Source organism: Anolis carolinensis, chromosome 5, assembly GCF_035594765.1.
Source record: "Anolis carolinensis isolate JA03-04 chromosome 5, rAnoCar3.1.pri, whole genome shotgun sequence".
NCBI classification, from domain to species: Eukaryota; Metazoa; Chordata; class Lepidosauria; order Squamata; family Dactyloidae; genus Anolis; species Anolis carolinensis.
In genome coordinates this window covers 149,605,644-149,632,241 of record NC_085845.1, presented here as the reverse complement: position 1 = coordinate 149,632,241, position 26,598 = coordinate 149,605,644, and the positions used below count along the sequence as shown (strand labels likewise).

The 26,598-nt window shown below is 41.5% G+C and overlaps 1 protein-coding gene across 2 annotated transcripts in view; it reads left to right on the top strand.

The window, feature by feature from the left end:
• The window catches only part of ppm1h (protein phosphatase, Mg2+/Mn2+ dependent 1H), a 110,833-nt gene that overhangs the window by 71,520 nt on the left and 12,715 nt on the right, over positions 1-26,598 (top strand). For both annotated transcript variants that reach the window (XR_010006737.1, XM_062982550.1), the window contains exons 5-7: positions 6,888-6,972; positions 10,595-10,713; positions 20,277-20,340. Coding sequence is in view for 1 of the 2 variants with exons in the window: in XM_062982550.1 (XP_062838620.1) it covers positions 6,888-6,972; positions 10,595-10,713; positions 20,277-20,340 (268 nt within the window). In the remaining variant the exon portion in view is untranslated. The remainder of the gene's footprint in view (positions 1-6,887; positions 6,973-10,594; positions 10,714-20,276; positions 20,341-26,598) is intronic.

Genomic DNA, 26,598 nt, shown 5'->3' with positions numbered 1-26,598 from the left:
TTTGTGGTTTGACCAGCGTGCCCTTTTTCTGCTTTTATTTGCTAGCAAAGGAACATAGACTTCTGAGGAACAACACCATATACATGTGCAAAGAATTCATTTTTAGGAACATGTGGACATTTCCATAGCAACATTCATTGCTTTTCCTTGAATTAGTCCACTTCAATTGTTTTAGTTATAAGCTATAAAGGTTAACTGTCCCAAATGGGGAAATAATGTTAAAAACAATACTTTTTGGTTCCTCCCACAATGTATTAAATTGGAGACTAAATATCGACCATGTATTGTTATCCTCTTTGACCTACATTAAGTGGAGAATATAATTCCAGTTACGGCACATGCAGCATCCTTATTTTAGCAGGACTAACAAGATATACAAGTTGAAGGATGCACAAATATGAATATCATTTGGGATCTGGCACATTTTGATAGGATTTAATGTCTTTTCAGTTAGCACAGGCTCAGTCATCTCACCAGCATTACCAAACCTAATTCTGTATTAGTAAAAATAAATTAATTCAAATAATAAATATGATAGACCGAGTGGCATGGGCCAGTACCCCTCTCTATATACTCCCTTTGGGCATAAGCATCCAGGAGGTTGTTTTAAAATGCATAGTTCTGCCAATTCAGTTCGGCTCTAAGAGGAAGGAGTTCTGCTTTAATTTAAGACATTATACTTGTAGTGGCCGTTTTCCTTTCCTTACACATTCTCTCCATATTGGTGGCTACATTCGGCTCAATGTATTGTTCTCCTCATGCTCCTATCTTCATAAAATTTGACTTCATTTTTTATTGAAAAAGGCCCTCTGTGTCCCCCTAGGAACTCTGGAAAAGGCGATTTTGCAAGTTTCTCCCTAAACCTTATTGGTTTAGGCTCTTTTTCCAAACCTCCAGTCACTTCTTCTTTGGAGAACAGGCATCTCCTGACCTCATAAATCCACATAAAACAGGCCACTGTAATGTAAAAACCTAGCCAAAATGCCCCCTTCTCCATTTCTGTGTATGGGTCAGGGAAGGTCTTTTTGTAAAAAGAAAGAAAGAAAGAAAGAAAGAAAGAAAGAAAGAAAGAAAGAAAGAAAGAAGAAGAAAGAGGGGGGGTGTTAGTGTTTCTGGCATGAAAATTTATGTAGTCCTAACATCTTGGGAAGTTTCCTTACCCAGCCCCAAAACATGTATGTGTGTGTTTGTTTATTAAAATGTGCATGCAGTTTTAAAGTACTGAGTAGCATAAATTTCATCTGTTGTGGCCAATGCATTATGACAATAAGTGTTTGACTTTTCCAAGTCATAAAGTAGCTCTGTACGAAGCAAATGTTTAATATTCCTGGTTAGTGGTACCACTCAAACAAAACACAGGCAGTCCCCAAGTTATAGACATCTGATTTACAAATTATTCTATTGTTAAGGGAGCCTCCGGTGGCTCAGTGTGTTAAAGCACTGAGCTGCTGAACTTGCAGACAGAAAGGTCCCAGGTTCAAATCCGGGGAGCGGAGTGAGCGCCCGCTTTTAGCTCCAGCTTCTGCCAACCTAGCAGTTCGAAAACATGTAAATGTGAGTAGATCAATAGGTACCGCTCCGGCGGGAGGTAATGGCATTCCATGCAGTCATGCCGACCACATGACCTTGGAGGTGTCTACAGACAACGCTGGCTCTTCGGTTTAGAAATGGAGATGAGCACCAACCCCCAGAGTCGGACACAACTGGACTTAATGTCAGGGGAAACCTTTACCGCTTTACTATTGTTAAGAATGGGGGTTAATATTGCAAATTAATACTTGCAGCAAGGTATATTGAGATAAGGTCTGCATTTCAAAGCCTGTTAAAGGATTGAATGTATCAATAAAAAAATTAAGAATAGAGGCGAGACAACAGGAAGTGAGAGAAATTTACCTAGGAAGGGGGAAATTCATTCCTGAAAGAGTTAACATGGGGAAAAGTTATCTCCACTAAAGCTTTGGGTGCTTCCAAACAGTCCCCAAATCCGTAGGCCTTTGGGGAGGGGGGCGGGCGGTTGGCTACATGTCATTCCAATTACAATTGGGATGGCATGCAGCCACCCTGAAACCACCCAGATTTCTCCCTAAAAATTAAATAAAATTTATCTGACCACCATTACGTTCCTCCTCATGACAGGGGATTTCGGGGTGGGATGAGGAGGAAAATCCCCCCTCCTCCCCCCGCCTCCTGGTGCATCATTTCCTTGTGGGTGCCTTCTTAGATTTGGGTTCCTGGAGCCCAAAAAACTGAGATGGTTGTATAGATGGGGCCTGGGGATTGCATGATGCTGTCCCCAGGTCCAGTCCACACCTGGTAAGATCCAGATCTTACCAGGTGTTTAATTAATCCAGAACCAAGGAAACTCTGATTTCTTTGGAATTAATTCAGTTTTACCAGAGGTGTCATTTGGACACCTCCGGTAAAACCAGGATGGATCCCAGTTTTTGGGCCTGTCTGGATGGGCCCTGTATCACCAATCCTTGTTTTCACAATTTTTCAAAATCCAATTATCACCAGGACAGAAAGTGACCTGAAATCTTCCGAAAAGGGGCACAGACAGCAAGACAAACACCACAGGGGTGTTAACTAGTGTTAACCCTTCCCTATGCTATCCAAAGATAAAATAGGGTTTATATTTTGGTCTGGAGTTATACTTAAAAATGTATCTGTTCCGACTTACTAGCAAATTCAGTTCAAGAACAAACCTACAGAACCTATATTTTTAGTAATTTGGGGACTTCCTGTACTCAAACTGTCTCATTGTTTCTCTTTGTTAAAGTGATTTTAAGTTTATATTGTGTATGTATTTCAAAGTTAATGAATTTTAAAGCATTTTCTACATAATTGGCTCAGTGTGGCTGGCAACAGAACTATTACTGGCAGGTGTTGGAGAAGCCTGGGCAAGTGTCTGTCGAGATGAGTGGCCAGGATCAATTTGAATGTCATAAAAGAAATACAGCAGCGGCTGTGAATGGCACATCGCTCTGTGAACATGCCACATGGCCTGTGCAAGGTCATTTAAAAGGCCTTTAACAAGGCCTGTCTAAAGAACATTTTAAATCTGTCTTAAGCTGATCATTATCTTGTCCGGTTTCAAAAATTTATATCCATTTTGTTGAACTGTCAGCTTGATATTTGCAGTAGCAATCAGAAAAAAACCCAGCTTTCCACTGGCCACCACATTCTATTGTCTTGTCTTAGATTTAGAGGGTTCTATTTGCTGGGAACTGGAATAACTACCCAATTTACTCAATACTATTGCTTACCTTTTTTTTTTTTTGCTCAATTACCTCTCCAAAATTACGTTGCACATTAGATTTGCATAATATGGTAATCTTAGTGTTGAGCCAAAGCAAAAGGGAAAGCTGCTTTAGGAGCTGCACCTGGAGCTCCTCTTTGAGGGACATTGTCTCATTTAATTCCCATGGCTCAGTGCTATGCAGTGTTGGGATTTGTATTTTGCTGAGGCATCAGCATTCTTTGGTAGAGAAGACTTTCAAGATAACATTTTATTTCACCCAGCTTACCTCTCCCAGCTACTGTGAAATGCTATTACACATTACATCTGATTTGGTTTATCAGTTAGTGGTAATCCAACATCTGTTTGACACTCTTTTTCACAACAGCTTTTAAAAACTGGACCCCCACCCCTTTTGTGCTTTTCTTCTCTTTCTTTTGGTGGTTGTTAAGCCTTGGGGGAGGTCCATTTTCCCTTTTGTACAGCACTTAAATGTGAATAACATCATTATCCTGGACAAAGAAAACTAGTTGCATTCCTGTCTCTGAATTTAGTTAACATTTTATATCTATATTCTATTTCATCAAGTTTGTAATCTGCCTTGGGCACAATCAATCCTTCAAAAAGTTTGCATCTGTTGTATCCTTTTCTTTTTGACGCATTTAAAGGGACTTTGGGATTTAATGTAGATGTTACTGTGCTTTGTCCATTTGTTAATTCAGACAAAATGTGCTAGAGTGGTTCTCAATCTGTGGGTCCCCAGGTGCTTTGGCCTTCAATTCTCAGAATTGCTAGGATTTCTTTGATGAACTACAAAGCCCTAAATGGCTCCAGCCCTGCCCATCTTCGTGATCACATCTCCCCTTATGAACCGATCTGCTGGGGAAGCCCTCCTCTTGCTCCTGACACCATCACAAGCGTAGTTGGTAGGGACGAGGAAGAGGGCCTTCTTGGTGATGGCTCCCCGACTTTGGAATGCCCTCCCCAGAGAGATCACGCAAGCCCCTTCCATAGGGACATGAAATCCTGGTGGTTCCAGCAGGTTTTCAAGTATGATTTGTCCCTAGGCCCTCCCCCTTGGTTGCCAATCAGGACCCTGCTCTGCACTTCATCCACCTCCCCGGCCCTGTGATACTCTGTCACATCAGTCTTTGCCTAGCCCTTCATAGTTGGTCATGTCCATTCTGAAATTCTGGCCATTGTTACCTTGAACCCATCTGAAGGATTGTATGTTTTTGTTTGATGATGTTACTTTTGTTGTATGGTCTCCTATTGGCAATTGAATGTTTTGCTTATGTTGGAAACCACCCTGATTCCTCTGGGAGAGATAAGGCAGTATATAAATATAGTCTTATTATTATTATTATTATTATTATTATTATTTCTGGGAGTTGTAGGCCAAAACACCTGCGGTCTCACAGGTTAAGAAGCACTGTGCTAGAATGTAGCTTTTGCTTAAAACATTACTTCAAATGTTTTGCTTGCAAAGAAAATAATAATAATAATAATAATAATAATAATAATAATAATAATAATAATAATAATAATAAGTTTATTTATAAACTGTGGTGGAGGCTCCTTCCTTGGAGGCTTTTAAGCAGAGGCTGGATGGCCATCTGTCGGGGGTGCTTTGAATGCGATTTCCTGCTTCTTGGCAGGGGGTTGGACTGGATGGCCCATGAGGTCTCTTCCAACTCTACTATTCTATGATTCTATGATCTATGATTCTATGATTATACCCCGCCTCCATCTCCCCCGAAGGGGACTCGGGGCAGCTCACAGATAGTATCAGATAAAAACAGTGACAATAAACAAAACATCAGTAAACAAAAACATACACCAATTATAAAATTTAAACATTAACCTATGAAAATAAAAACATACTTAATAAAACACGGAATTAAAAACAGCGAAGTTGAGTAATAGACTCAACTATTAGACTCAACTAAAATAGAACACATAACTAAGATGTGCTCTGAGTTGTTTTGTTTAACTGAGTGTTACTCCTGCCTTTGTTACCCTCTGATCATCTACGTTTACTGTGAGATGGATTTTGTGAGTCACACATGTTTTTTTCCCTCTTTATGCCTTGTAAAGAGAAACTCTTGTTTTCACTCCTTCTTCTAAAGTACATTGTTTTGTTCATTCCAGGTCACTTCTGTGCCTTTTATTTCCCCAATTTCCCAGGGCCTCATTTCAGTTCCTTACCTTGCATGCTTATACTCTTCTGTGTAGGAAATGCACATTTCTAGTTCACTTGTAGAAAACAGAAATATGCTCTGTGAAGGAATTCTGCTTTGGTCTGAAGTAGCCATTGAAAAATATGACAAGTTTTGTTTGTATGGATTATTAGCTTAGGGAGGCTGATTTTTAACAGGATGGTAAGGAAATTCAGCTGAATTTTGTGATGTGGCTGATGAGATGTATGCCCGTATTGAGACCTAAATTCCCTAAAGGTACAAGATCCTGTTTGTTATTGGAAGCTATGAAGGGTCAGCTCTTGCTAGTATTTGGGCGGGAGCCCACCAACAAATATCAGGTGCTGTAGACTATATTTAGACATATTGTAGACAAATGTTCATTGCCTGAAAAAAAAATGGTATGGAATTCATTATGCCACTATAGGTCAACAGGTGATTCGGTGTCATATTTGTGCATATAAATGATAGACACTAGCTATACTTGGCTTATTTGTTTTCCAGCTGCCTAGTGAATTTCATCGTTTTCTCTGTCTGTTTATTGCATTAGTTCCATTTGTGTGTAAAGTATATTTGCTTTGCTGTGTCCATTTGCTGCTAAAGTAGGTGTGTTATAGTATATTTAACCAATCAGGAGCTTTCTTGACTCATCTGCTGCTGTATCTATTATGCTTTGCTCAGATCTTACCTGGAACACTGTGTCTAGTTCTGGGCATCACAATTCAGAAAGGATATTGACAAGCTAGAATGTCTCCAAAATGGAAAAAGGTCTGGAAGCCAAGCCCTATGAGAAGCAGTTCAGGGAGCTAGACCTGTTTAGCTTAGAGACGAGAAAGTTGAGAAGAGACATGAAAACCATGTTTCAATATTTGAACAGATATCATATTGAGGAGGAGGCTTGTCTTCTGCTGCTGTAGAGACTAGCACAAGGAACAATGGATTCAAATTGGAGAAAAAGAGATCCCACCTAAACTTTAGGAAGAACTTCCTGATGGGAATTGCTGTTTGGCCATGGAATTTGCTGCCTTGGAATGTGGTGGAGTCTCCTTCTCTGGAGGTTTTTAGGCAGAGGCTGGATGGCCATCTGTCGAGGGTGCTTTCATTGTGTTTTCCTGCATGGCAGAGGATTCGACAGGATGGCTCTTCCAACTCTATGGTTCTATGATTCTATCTCAAGCCAGAGGATTTGAAGGCACCAAAGGGGTCAGATGTGCAAAGGGGTATTCAGGAATGTGTGCTGTTGTTCGCCTTGGGTCAATAGATCTTTTCTAACATTCAGTGTAAACAAAATAGACCAAGTGTTTTGTTTTCACAGTAGTGAGAGAAGAAACAAAATATGCTTTATCTGTTCTGCAGAATAGAATGAGAAGTCACTTTTAGTTTTTAAAATAGCTGTCTTCCCTTAAAGAGACTGTGCAGCATTTCCTCACTGTGTCTTCTGGCTATTACAGGGCCATAATAGTCAGAAATGGAGAAGTCATTCCGATGTCATCAGAGTTCACTCCAGAAACAGAGCGACAGCGTCTTCAGTATCTGGTAAGCGTCCTAGGAGCTTATATTAGTCATTGATTTAGAGTTTTCACCTACTCAGTTGTTGTTAATTTTTATAACATCCAATTGAAATCATTTTAAGTACAGTAAAGTCTCACTTATCCAACATAAATGGAACGGCAGAATGTTGAATAAGTGAAAATGTTGGGTAATAAGGAGGGATTAAGGAAAAGCTTATAAAACGTCAAATTACGTTATGATTTTACAAATTAAGCACCATAACGTCATGTTTTACAACAAATTGACAGAAAAAGAAGTTCAAAACATGGTAACATTATGTACTAATTACTGTATTTACACAATTTAGCACCAGAACATCATAATATATTGAAAATATTGACTACAAAAATAGTGACTACTAAAAGGCAGACTACGTTGGATAATACAGAACGTTGGATAAGCGAGACTCTACTGTATATTGAAATTGATAGTATAAGAGCAGTCAGTCAATACATGATATCATTCATATAGACATTCATACATATACATATATCTAGATAAAGGTAAAAGTTTTCCCCTTACATTAAGTCTAGTCGTGTTTGACTCTGGAGGTTGGTGCTCCTCCATTTCTAAGCCGAAGAGCTGGCATTGTCCGTATATGCCTCCAAGATAATGTGGCTGGCATGACTGCATGGAGCACTGTTACTTTCCCGCCAGAGCGGTACTTATTGATCTACTCACATTTGCATGTTTTCGAACTGCGAGGTTGGCAGAAGCAGGGGCTAACAGCAGGAGCTCACCCCGCTCCCTGGATTTGAACTGCCAACCTTTCGGTCAGCAAGTTCAGCAGCTCAGTGGTTTATACATATACATATATCTTTATACATATATCTACACCAGTGGTTCTCAACCTGTTGGTCCCCAGATGTTTTGGCCTTCAATTCCCAGAAATCCTAACAGCTGGTAAACTGGCTGCGATTTCTGGGAGTTGTAAGCCAAAACACCTGGAGACCCACCGGTTGAGAACCACTGATCTGTACACACACATATATGAACTATATGTATAGATATAGATAGATAAGTAATGAGTAAATGACAATCAGGTTGGCAAAGAGGGTCTTCAACATCTATAGTTCTCATATATATAAGAGAGTGAAAAAAAAATACTGACAAAGTCCTATTTACTACTCTTTCCAGACTTGGCAGTTGTTCCAAATACCACATGTTAATCTTGAGTTTTCTCATGTGAGAATAGTTTTTTTTTAAAAAAAACCCTTTTCAGATATTTGGCAAGTTTGCCCTGTACCTTAAATTCCACCACAGAAGTCTTGTGGCACCTCAGCTAGATGCTTGAAATGAATGTGCTTTTTCTGTCTGTCCCCTTTAAAACTAGAACACCTCAACTGTGGTGCTCTCTCCCACTGTGACCAGAGTCTTATTGAAGCCGGCTCATAAAGACCAGATTACTCGCTTTTCTAGGAAATGCTTGCTCTGAGTACAACATTATTTGGTTGGCTGTAAATGCAGAAAGTGTTGCGGTGGAGTAAGAAACTATGTTTGTCTCCACTCAGATTTCATTGCTGTTATGTTGCGTTGCCAGAGTACAAAATGTTTCAGAGGAAGAGACTACTTTAGGGGCGATGATATTCACAGCGATGAATACAAAGCAACGGCAATAAATATTTATGCTGCATCCTAGTTTTACATTTATGCTGCCTATATTTAAAATAACGTGTTTGCCTTTTAAATTAAAGATGATCTATATCATCTTGAGGGTAGGGTGTTACTTGAAGAAAGATAAAACATAGCCTGGAAGGGTGGTCTTCTCCTTCTCCCTTGCCCCGGGTTTCTCTTTTGAAGTTCTTTCAGCTAGGATTGGAAATCACAGCAGCCAATTTGAAAAACACTTTTGCCGCTTCCCCAAACTTTTTCTTTACCTTTGTTTGTTTACTTCATCTCCATATGTAGCAAATGTGCTTGAGTTATGGATATCATGTTCAAAGAAAATATGGGGAAGATACCAGAAGCGTGAAACCACATTAGAGAAACACTTCCAATGCATTTAGAACAAATATGTAGTCACCTCTCAGTACGAGTGAAACAATATGCCCTTTAGGATTATAAACCTTAAAAGGATCTAAGTTTTCATAGGTACTACATCCCAAAAGCTTGGTACAGGATTTAAATATACAGTAGAGTCTCACTTATCTAACTTTTGCTTATCCAACGTTCTGTATTATCCAACACAGTCTGCCTTTTAGTAGTCAGTGGTTTTGTAGTCAATGTTTTCAATACGTTGTGCTGTTTTGGTGCTAAATTCATAAAAACAGTAATTACTACATAATGTTACTGTGTATTGAACTGCATTTTCTGTCAATTTGTTGTATAACATGATGTTTTGGTGCTTAATTTGTAAAATCATAATGTAATTTGATGTTTAATAGGCTTTTCTTTAATCCCTCCTTATTATCCAACATTTTCGCTTAACCAACGTTCTGCTGGCCCGTTTATGTTGGATAAGCTAGACTCTACTGTATGTCTTTTTACTCCTTTAAATTACTAAATTAAAAAATATACATCAATACTGAAGTACTGTATTCTCCAGTAACCAGTCTGGCTGCCGTATTTTGAACCAACTGGAGTTTCTGAACTTTGTACACCTGTCACCCCGCTTTGACTCTTCCTAAAATTATTTTGTCTGCTTTACTGCTGTTATTTTCAAGACTAGGATAATGCATCTTCCAACAGGCATCTTCATATGATTAATATTTTTATTTGTATGCAAAAAATGGGTTAAAACATTAAACTTTCCTTTTCTTTTTCTTTTCTATTGGATAATTCCTGTCCTTTTCCCAAGCATTCGTGTCAATTGTCTTACTAAGTCTTCAGGTTGCTCCCTGCCTCTGCCATCTCCTTTGCCATACATTTTTACATTGAGTTGGAAAACATGTTTAACTATGTATTTTTTTTACCTCAGTTCTTGTCAGCACTAGCCTACATAGCTTAGGATGAGAGATGATGAGAACTGTGATCTGAAGTAATTTGGGAGGAGACCTCTTTTCCATCCCTGCATCTTAGCTGCTCTCCATAGACAACCTCTATGAGGTTCAAGAGACAAGACCAATACTTCCTTAAACAACATTCTTTGCAAATTACCATATATGTGCCTATAATGTAGACTGTTTCAGTTTTGTCTTAAATGCAACAGCTGTTTTCAGAGATCAAGAAAACTGATTGCTGTTGCTCACTTTCATGAGAAAGGCATGAGGGCAGAAAAGCATTGTTGATGATGCTAAATTAGCAGCTCATCTTTTCCAAGTATATAGTTAGCATTGCCCAGAAACTTGATGAAATGTGGAAGAGCCACAGGGTGATGGTTTCCACCAGGTCAGCATAGTACAAAATGTGAAAACAAGCTGTTCTGAGTTGTAAATAATTAGCAAAAGAAGCTGAGTGTTTGTAAAAGGCAAGAACTGCAGAATGGTAAAATGTGTTTCCAAATGGGCATGGAAAGCTATTTATAATTACATATTCTTCTGGAATATTGTTCATTGACATTTGTTTATTGTTAGCATTTCTCTTTGAACATCAGGAGAACAACAATTTGAGGGAATCTCAAGGAAGATGGTTTTGTCACTTTATTTTCTTTCCCTTTTAAATCTGGTAGGCATATATGCAGCCCCATTTGCTGGGAAATGAGTTTACACACTTGGAGTTTCCAAGGAGGGTTCAGCGTAAGGAAGTTGGAAAAAGAATGCTTTACAGAGACTTCAACATGACTGGCTGGTAAGAATATGTTCCCTTTTTGGGCACAGATGTTTGCCATCACATTGCCATCAAGTCAAAATGTCTGTTCCGAAATAAGGACTTCCTTTAAATACCAAAGGTGGGCAAACCTGGTCTCCTTGCCATGCCACCACTGTGATAACACAATGTTTAGCACATGTTTAGTCATGTCTGACTCTGGGGGTTGGTGCTCATCTTAATTTCTAAGCTGAAGAGCTGGCATTGTCCATAGAAACCTCCAATGTCATGTGGCCAGCATGAATGCATGGAGCGTCATTACCTTCCTGCCTGAGCGGTACCTATTGATCTTCACATTTGCATGTTTTTGAACTACTAGGTTGGCAGAAGCTGGGGCTAACAGTGGGAGCTCCTCCCACTCCCCACATTCGAACTGCTGACCTTTTGGTCAGCAAGTTGAGCAGCTCAGCGGTTTAATCTGCTGCGCTACCTGGGGCTCCATGCTAGCACAATAGTAACAATATTTTCTAGGATAGTTTTCTAGGATAATAGTTTCTAGGATAAATTGCTATTTTATTGCTATTATAGTGATAGCGCTATAGTAGCAATAAAAAAGCAATTTAGCCTAGAAATAATGCATACAGGGTGCATTGCCAAAATTGTGCTCAGGTCACCCTGCTGGACTTTGTTGGTGCAGCGACGTGTATTTTTAAGGAAATTGCTTTTTTGCTGTGTTTTTTCTGTAAATCAGTCATTTTGCCAGAGCCACTGGTGGAGCAGTGAGTTAAACCCTTGTGCCGGCAGGACTGCTGACAAACAGGTTGGTGGTTCGAATCCAGGGAGAGTGGGAGAGCATCCTCTGTCAGCTCCAGCCCCCCATGCGGGGATTTGAGAGAAGCCTCCCACAAGAATGGTAAGACGTCAAACATCCGGGCATCCCCTGGCCAATTCTCTTACACCAGAAGCGACTTGCAGTTTCTCAAGTCACTACTGACAGCAAAAAAAGTCATTTTACCCATCTGGACCGTCTGCCTGGGATGGTTCTAGGTTGATCTCTCTACTTTGTCATATCTATATAAGAAGTTGACATGTTCTAGTTCTGGTTTAAACAGCTTTCTCTCTGTCCTTCATGCCCTTTGCATTCTGCATCATATAGCTATGACCAAAATAAATTAAAATAGGTAGGAGTGCTTTCTGGGAAAGGATTTTGTAAACTAAGCAAAGATGAAGCTGATGCTTGTTGGACAGGACAACCTGTATAGTTTGGCCTTGCTGTTGGGAGACGTCATTGTTTATAGCCACTTCCAAGGTCATGTGCCGTCATGACTGCATGGAGGACCATTACCTTCCCCCCGGAGCAGTACCTATTGATCTACTCACATTTGCATGTCTTCAAATTGCTAGGTTGGCAGAAGCTGGAGCTAACAGGTTGTGCTCACTCCACTCCCCAGATTCGAACCGCCGGCCTTTTGGTTAGCAAGTTCAGCAGCTCAGTGGTTTAATCTGCTACGCCACCGGGGGCTCCTTGTTTTGTTGTTACACAATGCCATTTAGCCACCAGTAGGCATCATGTCTTTGTGTTCATAAGAGGGAGATTTCTATTGAACAAACAAGGCTGTAGCCCTCAGGACAAATGATACACCCCTCTCCAAAATGAAGGGAAACAAACCCTGTTGTTTCTTTAGTATCCGTATTATCTGCTTTCTTGGGTTGCAGTCAGTTTTCATGGTATTGCTTTTGCTTTCACATAGATGAAATCTCTTGAGTCTCTCTCATTTTTTAAAAAAAACACACCTGCGTTCTAATCTTTGTTTTCTGTTTTGTATGCATATGTTTTAACATTTGGTCTGAGCTGACCTTTACTTCTCCCTTGCAGATAGTTTCAAAGCTGTGAAATTCTAGTTGTCAAATACATACACACACATCCATTCCCAGGGCCCCTCGACTAAAAGCGGCAGCTCATGTGAGCTTTGCTTTGTCTAACTTGCAAGTTGTGTTCAACAAATATTGTAGCTGTGGGCGCTCTTGTTTTCTTTCTTGTTCTGCTCAATGTCCACTGACAGCCCCAGCCAGGCAGTCTGACAGGGAAATGGATAAGTAGATAGAGAAATGCCACGGAATATTTTATGAAGCCAACGCCAGACTCTCACATGGCCTCCTCCCATCCACTTTAATCCAAATTGATTGATTGAATTGAACACAGAAGCTCTGTTACAGAAATCTCCAGTTTTATTCTCCAGAGGATCCTGCTCCCCAATAATAAAAAAGAGATCCAACTGGCAATCCTCATTTTCTTAGCCATAGATCCCAAGGCAGTGTTTAAAATGACAGTCTCCCTTTTCCAGACCTGAATTTATCTGTCAGCCACCACCAGTCGGTCTAATTAGCTTACTCTTATTACTCTTCCTCAGATAAGTGGTTTTCCCTGATAGTTTGACTCTAGGGTACAAAAGGAAATGGGCAACCAGCCAACTTTATGTTTCAACCTGCTCATTTGCACCTTGCGTTCAATCGATACAAACCCAAATGAATATTCTGTATGGTAACATTGGCTTTCTACATATTATGAATATTCAACCAAAATCACAATCATATTTATTTTACTTTAGCAGGACTTCAGAAACATTTTTGGACTACAAGAAGTTTCATCCGAAAAATAGCTTTCCCAAGCTCTGCAGGTCTCGCGTGTCTGCAAGGGAATGGGATCAATTCCTAGTTTGTGGGAAAGCAACCTTTACCTCCATTATCTTGAAAGAGAGCTTTCTTTGAAGTAATTCATTTCTGCACTTCTAAGGTGCATGTTTTTCCCATTTTAGGGCTCCAAAAATGAGGTGCAACTTAGCAAACGATGGTGCCTTTGATTAACCATTTTTGAAAAGTTTTTTACATTGTAATATCTCCAGGAGAGGGAGAAAAGGAGGAAGGGCTTCAGCCACAAACAGCTCTGCCAGTCATCACCATTTCGTCCTTAGCCTCAACCAGACAGCTGTTTACTGGTCTGGCTGAACTAAGTGCTGCTTCCTTTGCCTCTGCAATGGGTCCATAAATTTAGTAAAATAGACTCATGCAGACAAGATGACTTTTGGATTGAAAAGGAAACAAGAAAATGTGCATGCAGAGGACATTCTGAAAAATATTGAAAGAAAATTCTTTTTTCCAAAATCGAAGCTTCAAAAACAGGTTGTGCCTCACATTTGATGCACCTCACATTTTGTGGAATAGAGTAATATTGTATGAGGCCAAAATAAAATTCCCTTTTAGATCAAAATATGGGTAAAGTGTAATTATTTAGTGTACAGACCATTAATTTGTAGCAAATGACAAATGGACAGAAAAAGATTTAATTAAAAGTCAAAATTAACCCAAATCCTTTCTTTGTTTCCCAGCTTCATACATACAAGCAAAGTGTGTGTGTTTTCTGTGGATTCTATATAGGAAACCATTCAATGATGATAAATGGCTGTTCACAACATGCATGTTCTGCATCTTTCCAAGATTTGCAAGCTATAGAGGCAGGAACAGCAGGGGAAGAGATCTAACCTGCTGCGTATAGCACATCTCCTGGCAATGATGGATGGCTCTTCCTTCCCTTAAGAGCTTATATGCTAGAGGAACAGAGAGAGGTTGCAAGGGTAGACTGAACTGGTTGCAGAGAGATCAGAAAAGCCTAATAGCCCCCCCCCCCCCCCCCCCCCCTCTTCCTGGCCTAATTGCAAAAGAAGGAATAGCAATATAAAGCTTGTTTATCTTGGTAGTGGGCTTCCTTCTGTGAATCTTTGTATTGCCATTTAATTTTTTAAACTTCCAAATACATGTAGTGTTTTATTTCATTTTATTTGGGTTTCCACCTCTAACAGATTGGAAAGACTTTGAAATCCCTGCTTCTAATTTCTACCTTAATACTTCTATTCAACGTATTCTTAACTCTTTAATATTCTGGATGTCACTCCTGTCATGGCTATGCCGCCAGCTTGGGAAATTCTGGTTCAATTTCCCATTCAGCTGTGAAACCAGCTGGGTGGTCCTCCTTGCACACAAGTTAAATCGCCCTCATTAAAATAATACTTTGTTTGTATAGTGTTCTGGACCTTTTCCTCCTGCCAGTGAGTGCCTTGTCTTCTTCTCCTAACTCTGGAATCTTTTTTAATGCAATCTTTGTGCTTATTTGTCATTTTTAAAATTTGCACATTTAATTTTTCTAGTGCTATCAATTATTTTTGTGTTTAAATTTTATGTTGTTTTACTGTATTGAATGTTTATATAAGCCTTTCTGAAATCCTTTCTGGAATGAGGTCTCTCTGAAATAAATGCATCTAAATTTGGGGATATAATCTGCGATTTTATTTATCAGAAATTATCATCTTGCTCTTAGATATTAGTTTCATATATTGTTCCAGAATCTTCATTCAAGCCTTCCTCTCTTTTTTAATGTGGCAAGGTGGAATAAATGGAGTGGAGGGAGTAAGTGCAACCATGTGCACAAATATGTGCAAACATGTGCACAGCATTAATTCAGAGGAGGAAACCTGATAAATTTGAGAGGACAATGTGTTTATGCAAAGAATTGATCTAGGAAAGTGGTTCCCAACCTTTGGTCCTCCAGGTGTTTTGGACTTCAACTCCCATGGTTCCTATCAGCTGGTAAGCTGGCTGGGATTTCTGGGAGTTGAAGTCCAAAACACCTGGAGGCCCAAAGGTTGGGAACCACTGATCTAGGACAATATAAACTAGAAATGAAATGAAATAGATTGTATTGGGATTCATTGTGAGAGCACTTTGTAGGCAAATGTAAAGATATAAGAATGCTCCTGTATATCACTCTCCTTTCCAAATGTGTGTCTTTAGCAAAGGGCTTGTATCATGTAAAGTGACAGATGTTCACACATGACAATTGCAGTAACATTGATAAGGTTCTAGCGTGACTACTCAAGAATACATGCTCCCTGAAAAAAACCAACATTTGAGTGGTTTCAACAGTTGGGTACCATTTCCTTGTCCTGCTTTATAAATATATGTTTGCGTGCAGTAACTAAACTGAAGAACAGCCCTCCTTTCCCCACACGAGTGCATATTACTTTGCTGGCTTGTTCTTAGCTTTGATTTCTTAGTCCACATAAACAGCCAAATGGAAGTCTTCTCTAGTTGAGCTTTGTCATTCCAAAATTGAAGCAGGTGTCCTCCGAAATGTTTGGTCTGCAGCGGTCCACCTGTTCTTATCATTGGTCATAATAGTTGAGCTTCTGGAAGTTGAAGTATCAAATATGTAGAGAGTCAAAATTTGCTTGACCTTGTTATATACATGGTGTTTCAAAACAATGTAGTCAATTTCAAAGCAATGTACTTACTCTTAAAAAACAGCTGGTTTCCTCAAATTGTTGTTACCAATGCTGAATGTTCTTTGGCATTAGCGGATCAATGCCAAAACACCATTGAAATGACATTGCACCCAAATTACAGATTCAGTCTTGCCGAACTGCAGACTACAAAGCACCTTATTTATGGAGTAACCAACATGGGAATGACTGAGGCTAGGGACTGTTTATTGTTTGGGAGTGGCATACAGCAGTTATAATTTGAAATTCTGTGCCTCACCATTTCAAGTAGTAAGAGTTTCATTCATTCAGGGGTGGTTCGTATTTGCAGAGATATAGCAATTCCAAATTGGATCCATCTTTTTGAAGCTCACTGGTAGAACGTATATTCTGCTTGGGTTTCTTTTTTTTCTTTTTTTTAGAATGTATGTTGTTACAAACTCGGCTTATGGTTTTGCAGCTCATAAAAAAGACACCGCCAGAGTATATATGTCCTGGAACATGCAGATGGTTCTTGAAAGGGATGTCCTACTCCCATAAAATTAAATACTAAAACGTTTATTCTGTTTCTCCTTTTTTTGAATAAAGCACTTGAAAGAGATAAAGTTCTGCCTGCTGAGTTTTTACTTTTGTAGGGATCCTTCTTGAGAGATGTGTGCAGTTTTACTGCATTTTTACCCATTGTATACTCTCACTATTCTAAAATGCACTGTTATGAAAGCAACTCAGTGCCTTCACATTTATATATCAGCTTCAGATATTTAGTTTTTTCACCACTGTGGGTTCCTGGCTGGTTTGTAAGACATACTGTGCCTTGGCTTGGCTTTTTCCTTTCCCTCTGCCATTTCTTTCTTCTAAGAAATTGCATGCAGATTCTAATGTGGTGCATGAACAAGATTGTATCCTAGAGAATGAAGCCTTTGGAGGATGAAGGTGACACAGCCTAACTTTAGAATAGCTCATTTGCAGTAATCTGAAGACAGATTACAACAAGAGGAAATTAGAAATTAGTGCTTGGGAACTTTCAAGTATTATTCTAATAGGCAAGTATTGGACCAGGTACACCTTTAACAAGGTCAAATGCAGGAGTTCTAATTTTTTAAAGTGAACAATTGTGCAATTTCTCACTTATGTTTTAGAAAAGCCATCATAATGTTTGTAGGATTTTCAGCACCCAAAGTCTGAAACTCTTGTATGCCCATAGTAGGAGGGAAACCCAGCCACATCTTTTTCAAATAATGTGTTTACAGTATCTTCTTGTTATGTACACTTTATTTAAATCAAAGATTTAAAATAGTTAAATGGTATTCTAATGCCAGTGTAAAAACACATGTTCTATAAGTCTATGTGAAAAAAAACCAGATTCCTTAGTTGATGTTGAGCTGCATATTTCATTATAACTATTGAGTACCGCTAATGGTTTTCTGCATCTGATCTAAGAGTGTCAATATGAAATCTTGGAAGTTAAAAACTTGGGGAGGGAGCTGTCTGAGGTATTAAACTAAATGTTCCCCAGGCAGGCTAGGAAAGAAAAGACACCATAGTATATTCCAGTATTTTGCCCAGGACAGTGCTGGTGGGTGGTCCTCCTGTATCACTCCAGGGTTTCTTGAATATCAGCTTCTCAATTGGTTCTTTTTAATTCAGAGCATTCCATTGAGAATTAACTTGTTTGGCCTTCCTTTCTCAAACTGCTCAATCTTGCCATTTTTACATCTCAATTTGAAACCAAATGCAAATCTGTGCATATACTTATCCTTTAATGAGCACCTCTGTCTAGTCGGACACCCCTTTAGAAATGCTGAATAGATGGCAGCAGAAGGAAGCAGCAACTTTACAAAGTGTGGCCATGACTCTATCTGATCCAAGTGTTTTATTTTTCTGAATGCTGTGGCGCTGGCGGAATTTTAAAAGACCCTAGATCATAAGCTTCACCTTTACAACATACATTTTTGTCATGCTTTAGTAGCCATTGAGTTATTTCAGAGGCAGTGGCTGAGAAAACAAGGAGTAAACTGGAAACCTGCCACTAAGCTGTGATTTTATTGTTTGTTGCTTCTGAAATAAATAGATCTCTTGAGGGGTGTCATGCTGGTCCACTTGAAAAGGATTTCCTTTTCTGTGCCTGTTTATGGGATGACAGCAGTGGCAGAGTATTCTTTATGCGCCGTGTTCTTCCCATAAATAAGACAGACAGCATTAACACCATTTTATTGCTTAAAAGCGAGTGAAATAGTCTAGCAGATTGTAGCTGTGTAAAAGAGACCAATAGAAGAAATATGTGTGTATGCATAGGCTCATGCTATAGGGCAGGTTTAGCAAACAATTGTTTATAGCTTATTTTGATCTTCTTTCTGAATTCCCAGGCTTAGAATAATAGCTGCCACTTAACAGATCCCAGCTGTCTTTTAGGGCAGTTTCTCTCAAACTGGTGTCCTGTAGCTTTATTAGACTGCAACTTCTGTTCCAGCCAGCTATGCTCTGCTAGTTTGGAGGAATTTGAGAATCGCATACCAGTGAATAGACAGCAGGTGAAAGAAGGTTGTTTTAGGATGCTTCTGCACTATAAAATGAATCCAGCTTGCCACCATTTTAATTGCCATGGCTCAGTGCCATGGAATCCTAGAAATTGTAGTTTTACAAATCTTTAGCCTCCTCTGCCAAAGAGTGCTGATATCCCACCAAACTATAGATCCCAGGATTCCCTAGCAGTTAAAGTGATGCTGGGCCATGGCAGTTAAAGTGATGTTAAACTGCATTAATTCTGCAGTGTACAACTACAGTATGTGCACCCTTAGAAGAATTTGTGGCCAGGTTCATTTTTCATCACCTGGAGGTCTTTACACAAAACTAGCCACAATGGCACTGAGTGACCTGGTTTGAGACTTTAATATTTTTTAAAGAGCTGTCTCATAAATGATCTTAGAATTCTGCTGCTTGTCAACACTACCAATTAATAATATAATGTAATGTAGTTTTGGAATGTTACTACCAGGACCATAGGCAGAAAAAAAATGGGGGGGGGAGGTGAAACATTTTTTTGTGAATCATGAAGAGTAGTTCCTTAATGCAAAAAAATTTAGAAACCAGGTTCCAATGATAAACTTCAGTGGATACTCAAGGCAGATAAACTTCAGTGGACACTCATGAGGATTTGGTTAACCAGTTAAAATTCATAAGTAAACCAGGTTAAAAAAAAACCTGAAAAAATTCAGGGGGGGGGGGTTGAACCCCTAACCACCACCCCCCCCTTTGGCTACAGCCCTGGCTGCTACTATTTGGTGGTGCTGTGGTAATCAGGGTGTTCCGGTTTCTTTTCCTATGTGTTATTAAAACAAAAAGATAGAAGGGTCTGTATCCAATTGCTAGTCCAAACCGCAATGGACCTGTTGAAGCAATGTGGCTAAAGTGTGAATGATCTTCCCGCACTTGATTTAACGAATCCATTCAGGTTGAGAAACAATAGCTGAATGAATGTGTTTATAAGCTTACATGAAAAAGTACAACTTTAATGGACAGGGAATGGCCAGAATTCTGTTTGGGGCATACAGTCAGTCTTCCCATCCACAGATTCTGCCTCCATAGATTCAATCACTTTATCTTATCAAGGAGTAACATATTTTGTTACGTCATATATTTTGAGAGTAGCTCATGTGGTATAATGGTCTGTGTTGAACTAGGTCTCTGGGAAATCAGGGTTTGAGTCCCCATCCCAATATGGAAACATCAGGTAACCTTGGACAAGTCACACACACTCAGCCTAAGGCCCCTTTTACACTGTCCCTATATCTCAGGATCTAATCTCAGATTATCTGCTTATCCCAGATTATCTGGCAGTGGAGACTTATATAATCCTATTTAAAGCAGATACTCTGGGATCAGATCCTGGGATATAAGGCAGTGTAGAAGGGACCTAAGAGGAAAGCAATGACAAACCTTCTCTGAATAAATCTTTCCACAAAAATCCTGTTGTAGGGTCATCATAAATTGGAGTCAACTTAAAGGCAGATAAGAACAATTTTTTTGTGAACTGCATTCCATTTCCTCCAATGCATAACACTTCCTGCACCTGAGCTGTAGGCCATTGGTTATTCTTCAAAGTGCCAAAAGACTATGTGTTTTTTAGCGCTCATCTGTAATATTTATTATGGAAACAAATACTTGGAGAGGGGATCATGAGTCCTTTGTAAAGATGCAGCATTAATACACAGAAATAATGATACCAACTAGTGTCAGACAACTCGCTCAATAATTAAGTCCAAGCTTTATAAAATGTTGTTTGTTTTCCCACAGGGCATACAAAACCATTGAAGAGGATGACCTGAAGTTTCCTCTTATATATGGTGAAGGCAAGAAGGTGGGAATAAGTGTTTTGCCATTTCAAAGGAATACGGGAATGTTTTTCTGTTTATCACTCAGTTTAGCCCCGAGCTGTCCAATGTTTTCCTCTCTTTCTCTTTTATTTCATCGTTCTGTCAGCTTGAAATAATATTGTGTCTGTCATAAATCACCTCACCCTGTCTATAATGTGGGAAGATGGAGGGGAAGGATGCAGTATATGATCATTTTAGAAACATTTACTGCTGAATTTTCTGATTTCACCTTAATTCTTTTGTGAAATCAGAACAAGGAGATGATTTGAAAAGGCACATTTTCTTTGTTTCATTTTTCCATTTGATGTGATTGCAGAGTTCTGTGTAACTCAATAACCTGGAAAAAGACAAAAGGCATAATTTGGTTTTAGGTTGCTTGAGTACAATGTTCAGTTGGCTGGGTTCAAATAAGACTGAGTTCCATTGATGTGGTAGCAGTAGTCCATAAAAACATTGTACTACTGTTTTTTTACTGTTTTGTTAATTTGAATACAATTTCTTTTCAAGAATGTGAAGAAAAGCCTGAGAATTCCATTGAAGTAGCAACATGTTACCAAATGCATAATTAGGAACAGCAAGAATATTTGTATCCATCCCAGCAAGACAAGGCTCTGAGATCAATAAAAGAACACTGAGATTTAAAAGCTGCTGGTGTATTGAATTAAAGCATACGCTTTTTCTCAGCAGTTCATTGCCAATAATCTGACTGCTTTCTTGAATTTTATATAAGATCCCTCCTTTGTCTTCAGAATAATCTGAGTTTGCAGGGTTCAAGTGTGCTATAACTTATCAATATATTTTAATTGGATTTTGGTTTTCAAATGTGCTTTCACACCTGCAGCATTTGAAATCCATTTTTCTTTGTTTTGTGTGCCCAGCATGTTGTATTTCATTCTTGGTGTATTTTAGAGGCAGATTTGGGAGTGTTTGGCATTTTTAGAGCAGTCGCAAGAATTTTACTGCTAGTGGTTTGCACTACTCCCTTGTTTCTTAAGACTTGTGGGTTCTACTTTGTCTTTGACATGAACACTGAGTTTAATTATCTGGAACAAAGAGCACACTAAGACTGAATGAAGCTAGGGCTTCAGATTATATGCTTGACCCAGAACTTTGTACAGTATCAGAACCAGTCTCGCTGGTCTGTTCACACAAAATTTTGGTCCACATTTGTTTTATTTATTTATTTATTTGCGGTATTTATATACCGCCCTTCTCAACCCCGAAGGGAACTCAGGGCGGTTCACAGTGTTGGCAACAATTCAATGTCCTCGATAAAAAAACAGTATAAAACATCAAAGTTGACCCTCCCCTACATTAAACATTATTAAACACATCACATAAATAACATCATATATCACACAAAGACATAGCCATTGTCCGTAAACAGTCCTGGGTCATTGTACTTTCAACATTTACTTTAGCTTTAAATATTTCTATGATGGGCCAAACGCCTGGTTCCACGGCCAGGTCTTTAACTGTCTCCTAAAGGTCAGGAGGGAGGGGGCTGACCTGATTTTGCTTGGGAGGGAGTTCCACAGCCATGGGGCCACCACCGAGCAGGCCCTGTCTCCCGTCCCCACCAGCCACACCTGTGAGGCCAGTGGGGCCGAGAGCAGGATCTCCCCGGAAGATCTTAATCTACAAACTATTTAATAGAGGGAGATAGGTTCGGAGAGGTCAGTTGGACTAGAGCTGTTTAAGGCTTTATAGGCTAAAGCCAGCACTTTGAATCGTGCTTGGTTGCTAACAGCCAGTAAGTGGAGTTGCCGCAACAGGGGGCAACTTTGTCAGCAACTGAAATGAGAGAAGAGATGATCAAATGTGAAAACCACTTTTAATTGCTGCCTTTATGTAACAATTGGGAGTTCAGAAATGCTTATCAGTCATTTATTCATGAAAATATTTATAATCCATCCTCTGTGAAAAGATCTCAGGCCAGCTTACAAATAATGTTTAAACACAGTAAACAGTTTAAAACAAAATCGTATAAATAAGCTTTACACCTTAATGATTTAAAAACAGATTGAGACACTTTAAATCCAAAGATCCACATATAGATGCTGATTGACCTTTTGTCCACCACTCTGAGAACTTTGCCCATTTCTCCTTCAGTTCCTTGAACTCCAGACCACTGCCTGTACAAATGTCACCTGTCTTCTGAGTACCATTTTATGGGAGCTCAGAAGGACAGGTTGCTCACCTGTAACCATGTTTCTTCGAGTGTACTCTGTGAATTCACACTAATGGAGAAGCTGCGCCTGCGCAGGTTCCGACGGAAACTCTTCCAAGCTGAAGTTCAAATTTTGGCGGTAACCACGCCCCCCTTCCCAAGGGGCATATAAGGCAGCCCCAGGCGCCCGCTCTCCAGTTCCTACGCCGCCAAGGCAACGAGAAAGGGAGAGGTTTGCCAGAGGGGAAGGAAGGGCGGGTTTGTGTGAATTCACAGAGTACACTCGAAGAAACATGGTTACAGGTGAGCAACCTGTCCTTTTTCTTCGTGTACTCTGTGAATGCACACTAATGGAGACTAACACGCTAAGGTCCCGGATGGTGGGACAAGGCAAACTCGACAATCAGTGAATGTCCAAACACATGTTTATTAGGACATAGAAAAAACAACCGTCCCAAGGGACCAGTGCAATAAATTGTCCGAAAGGACCAGTGCAATGCAACATGAGCATCATAGAAGAAGAACATAACATGGAAGGAATTTTTCAATAAACATGATAGAGAAAAATACACAATTGCGTAGTGCATATAAACGCTCTCCCAGGGGGAGAGGGACAAACACATCTTGGTCTTTGGCATATCCGCCAGGGCCAACGAGGCGGTACAAAGCAACAGAGCAACTGCTCAATACAATCATGGGAAAAAACACATATCCCTAGAGGCAGGTATGGGGAAAAAACCCCGTCCAACTTGAAGGAGAGGTATAGAGAGTCACCTGTGGGTGAATATGAAGAGAAAAAACGTCTGAGAGTCAGGAGAGGCAAGATGAGAGTACTGATCTTGCAAAGGCCGAGTCTTTAAGGGCTTTACTGTCCAGCCTGTAGTGAGAGACAAACGTGAGAGGGTTTGACCAGATAGCCGCTTTACATATGGAGTCAAGCGGAATACCCCTAAGGAAGGCGGTCGACGCCGAGAGGCCCCTAGTCGACCTCGGGCGGATGGAAGGAGGGGGAGGTCGCTTGGCTAGTTCATAGGCCAACTCAATGGCCTGAGCGATCCAGTGGGACAGTCTTTGGGAAGAAATGGGATTACCCAACTTGTCCTGGGCATAGGCGACAAAGAGTCTTTGTGACTTACGAATGTCCTTAGTACGATCCCTGTAGAAAAGAAGTGCTCTCCGAACGTCGAGAAGGTGCAGTTTTTGCTCGAGAGGAGAGGAGGGGTTAGAGAAGAAAGCTGGTAAGACAATGTCCTGGTTGAGGTGGAAGGCTGACACCACCTTAGGAAGAAAGGTAATGTCCGGGCGAAGAACAGCGCGGTCATGGTGGAAACGAAGATAAGGCTCGTCGACTCTGAGGGCAGCGAGCTCGGATGGCCGTCGTGCCGACGTGATCGCCACCAGAAAGGCCAACTTCCAGGAGAGCAGGCGTAGATCGGTCGAGGCAAGCGGTTCGAAGGGAGCAGAAGACAGCTGAGAAAGTACAAGTTCGAGGCTCCAGCCCGGCGTAGGTGGTAGCGACGGCGGGCAGATGTTATTGTAGCCCCGGAGAAAGGTTTTGATCAGGTGGTGAGAAAAAAGAGATGGCTGGCCGTGGCGCTGAAAGGACCAGGAAAGAGCTGCGAGATAAGCTTTTATAGAGGCAAGAGAAAGTTTCTTCTCGACGAGAGTCATGAGGAAGTCGAGGACCACCGATACCGAGGTCGGGAAGGTGTCGACGTTACGGGATCGAAGGAAGGCATGAAAGCGAGAGAGTTTGTAGGAATAAGCCTTGGTAGTAGACGGCTTATGGGCTGCCCGCAGGACGTCTCGCAGATTCTGCGGAAGAGAGGCTAGGTAAGAATCTTCCATGCAGTGAGATGAAGGGAAGAAAGGTCCGGGTGAAGAATTTTGCCGTCCTCCCGTGAGAGAAGGTGCGGCGAGAGAGGCAGAGGGTGAAACGAACCTCTGGAGAGGCGAAGAAGGGCTGGATACCACGGTTGGCGGGGCCAGGCCGGAGCTATGAGAATCGCCGTGACCGAGATCGAGAGAAGTTTTTCGAGAACTTTCGGTATGAGGGGAATCGGTGGGAAAAGATAAAGCATCTCCGCCGACCAGTCCAGAAGAAAGGCATCCCCTAGGCAGCCGGGGAAAGAGTTCGGGGGGAGCCTCGCTCCGTAGCGGGGTAGCTGGGCGTTGTGGGGAGACGCGAAGAGATCCAGAGTAGGGCGCCCCCAGAGGCGGAACAGACCGTCGAGGACCTCGGGATCGAGCTTCCATTCGTGAGAGGAAGAAGTCATCCTGCTGAGGGCATCCGCTAAGCCGTTTTGGGCGCCCGGTAGGTGGATTGCAGAGATCTGTACGCCGTGGGCTATGCACCAAATCCAGAGACGAGAGGAGAGGAGCATCAGTTTCCTCGAACCCGTACCACCCTGTTTGTTGATGTAGAATACTGCTACTAGATTGTCCGATTGAATGAGGATGGACTTGTGGCGGATGAGGGGGGAGAATGCTTTTAGGGCTTTGAGAATGGCAAGAAGTTCGAGGAAGTTTATGTGGTTGGCCCTCTCTGACGGGGACCAAAGATTTTGAACCGTTAGACCGTTCATGTGGGCTCCCCAAGCGTAGGTGGAGGAGTCTGTGGTTATGGTTAGCGATGGCGGGGCTGGATGGAAAGGAAGGCCCTTGCACACGTTTTGGTGAGACATCCACCATGAGAGAGACTGGCGGACGGACGACGGTACCGACAGGTATCTGGAGTTGTGGTGGTGGAACGGTTTGAAAGTGTCTATAAACCACCTTTGCAGGGTCCGAAGGCGCAGCCTGGCAAACGGGGTCGTGAGAACCGTGGAGGCCATGTGGCCTAGAAGGACCTGAATGACACGGGCTCTGACCCTCCGGGCAGATCGACAAAGGGCGATATGGTGGCGGAGAGCCAGGAATCTGTCGAACGGAAGTGACACAGTCTCTGCGACGGAGTCGAAGAGGGCCCCGATGAACCGGATTCGGGTTGACGGGGAGAGATTTGACTTCTCGGAATTGAGTTGGAGGCCGAGAGATTTTAGAAGACGCAGCGTGAAAGAGACGTGATTTTGGAGAAGAACCGGGTCGGGCCCGACGAGAAGCCAGTCGTCCAGATAAGGAAAGACCGTGATGCCATGTAGCCTGAGGTGAGCCGCTACGGCGGCGACAACCTTGGTGAAGACCCTCGGGGCCGTGACGAGACCGAAGGGCAAAACGGTAAACTGGTAGGTTTGGTCGAGAACTTTGAAGCATAGGAACCGTCTGTGCGCCTCTCGTATCGCCACGTGGAAGTAGGCGTCTCGTAAGTCTATGGAGGCAAAGTAGTCTCCCCGCTGCAGCATCGGGAGGATAGAGGCAATAGAGACCATCCTGAATTTGGAGGGGCGAATGAATATATTGAGTGCCCTTAAGTCCAGAATCGGGCGTAGCCCGCCTCCTCTTTTCGGGACTGTAAAGTATCTGGAGAAGAAACTTAGAGGGTCCAGTTCGGGAGGGGAGGGACGGATAGCGCCTTTGGCCAGTAGCGCTTCGACTTCGGCCAGTATCTCTGGGGAAGGGTTTGAGTGGAGAACGTGACCTGTAGGAGGGAGGTCCATGAACTCTAAGGCGTAGCCGTCTTGGACAATGCGGAGAACCCACGCATCTGAAGTAATAGAGTCCCATTGATTGTAGAAAGGGGCTAGTCGGTCTGCAAAGATACCGAAGGGACGAGGCAGCGTGGGCTCTACAACGGTAGCGGGCGAGGAGCTTTGGCAGGAGTTGGCGTCAGGTACGCCGATTAGGCTGCGGAGGAGCAGGGGTGGATCGACCGCGTTGCTTTTGCGGATGAGGTCCCCGGCGAGGTTGGTGATGGGCTTGATTGTTCGAGCCCGAAGGCCGCCTGAAAGAATGGTGTCTGAAAGATTGCGGCGGGAAACGGCGGGAACGGTGCGGGAACCAGCGAGTGCGCTGAGGTTGAGGTTGGTCGCCACATTTAGACGCAAGAATTTTAAAGTCATGATTAGACTTGAGTTTGTCATCGGTACCGGCGTGAAACAGTCCGAGCGCGTCAAAGGGAAGGTCCTCAATGACC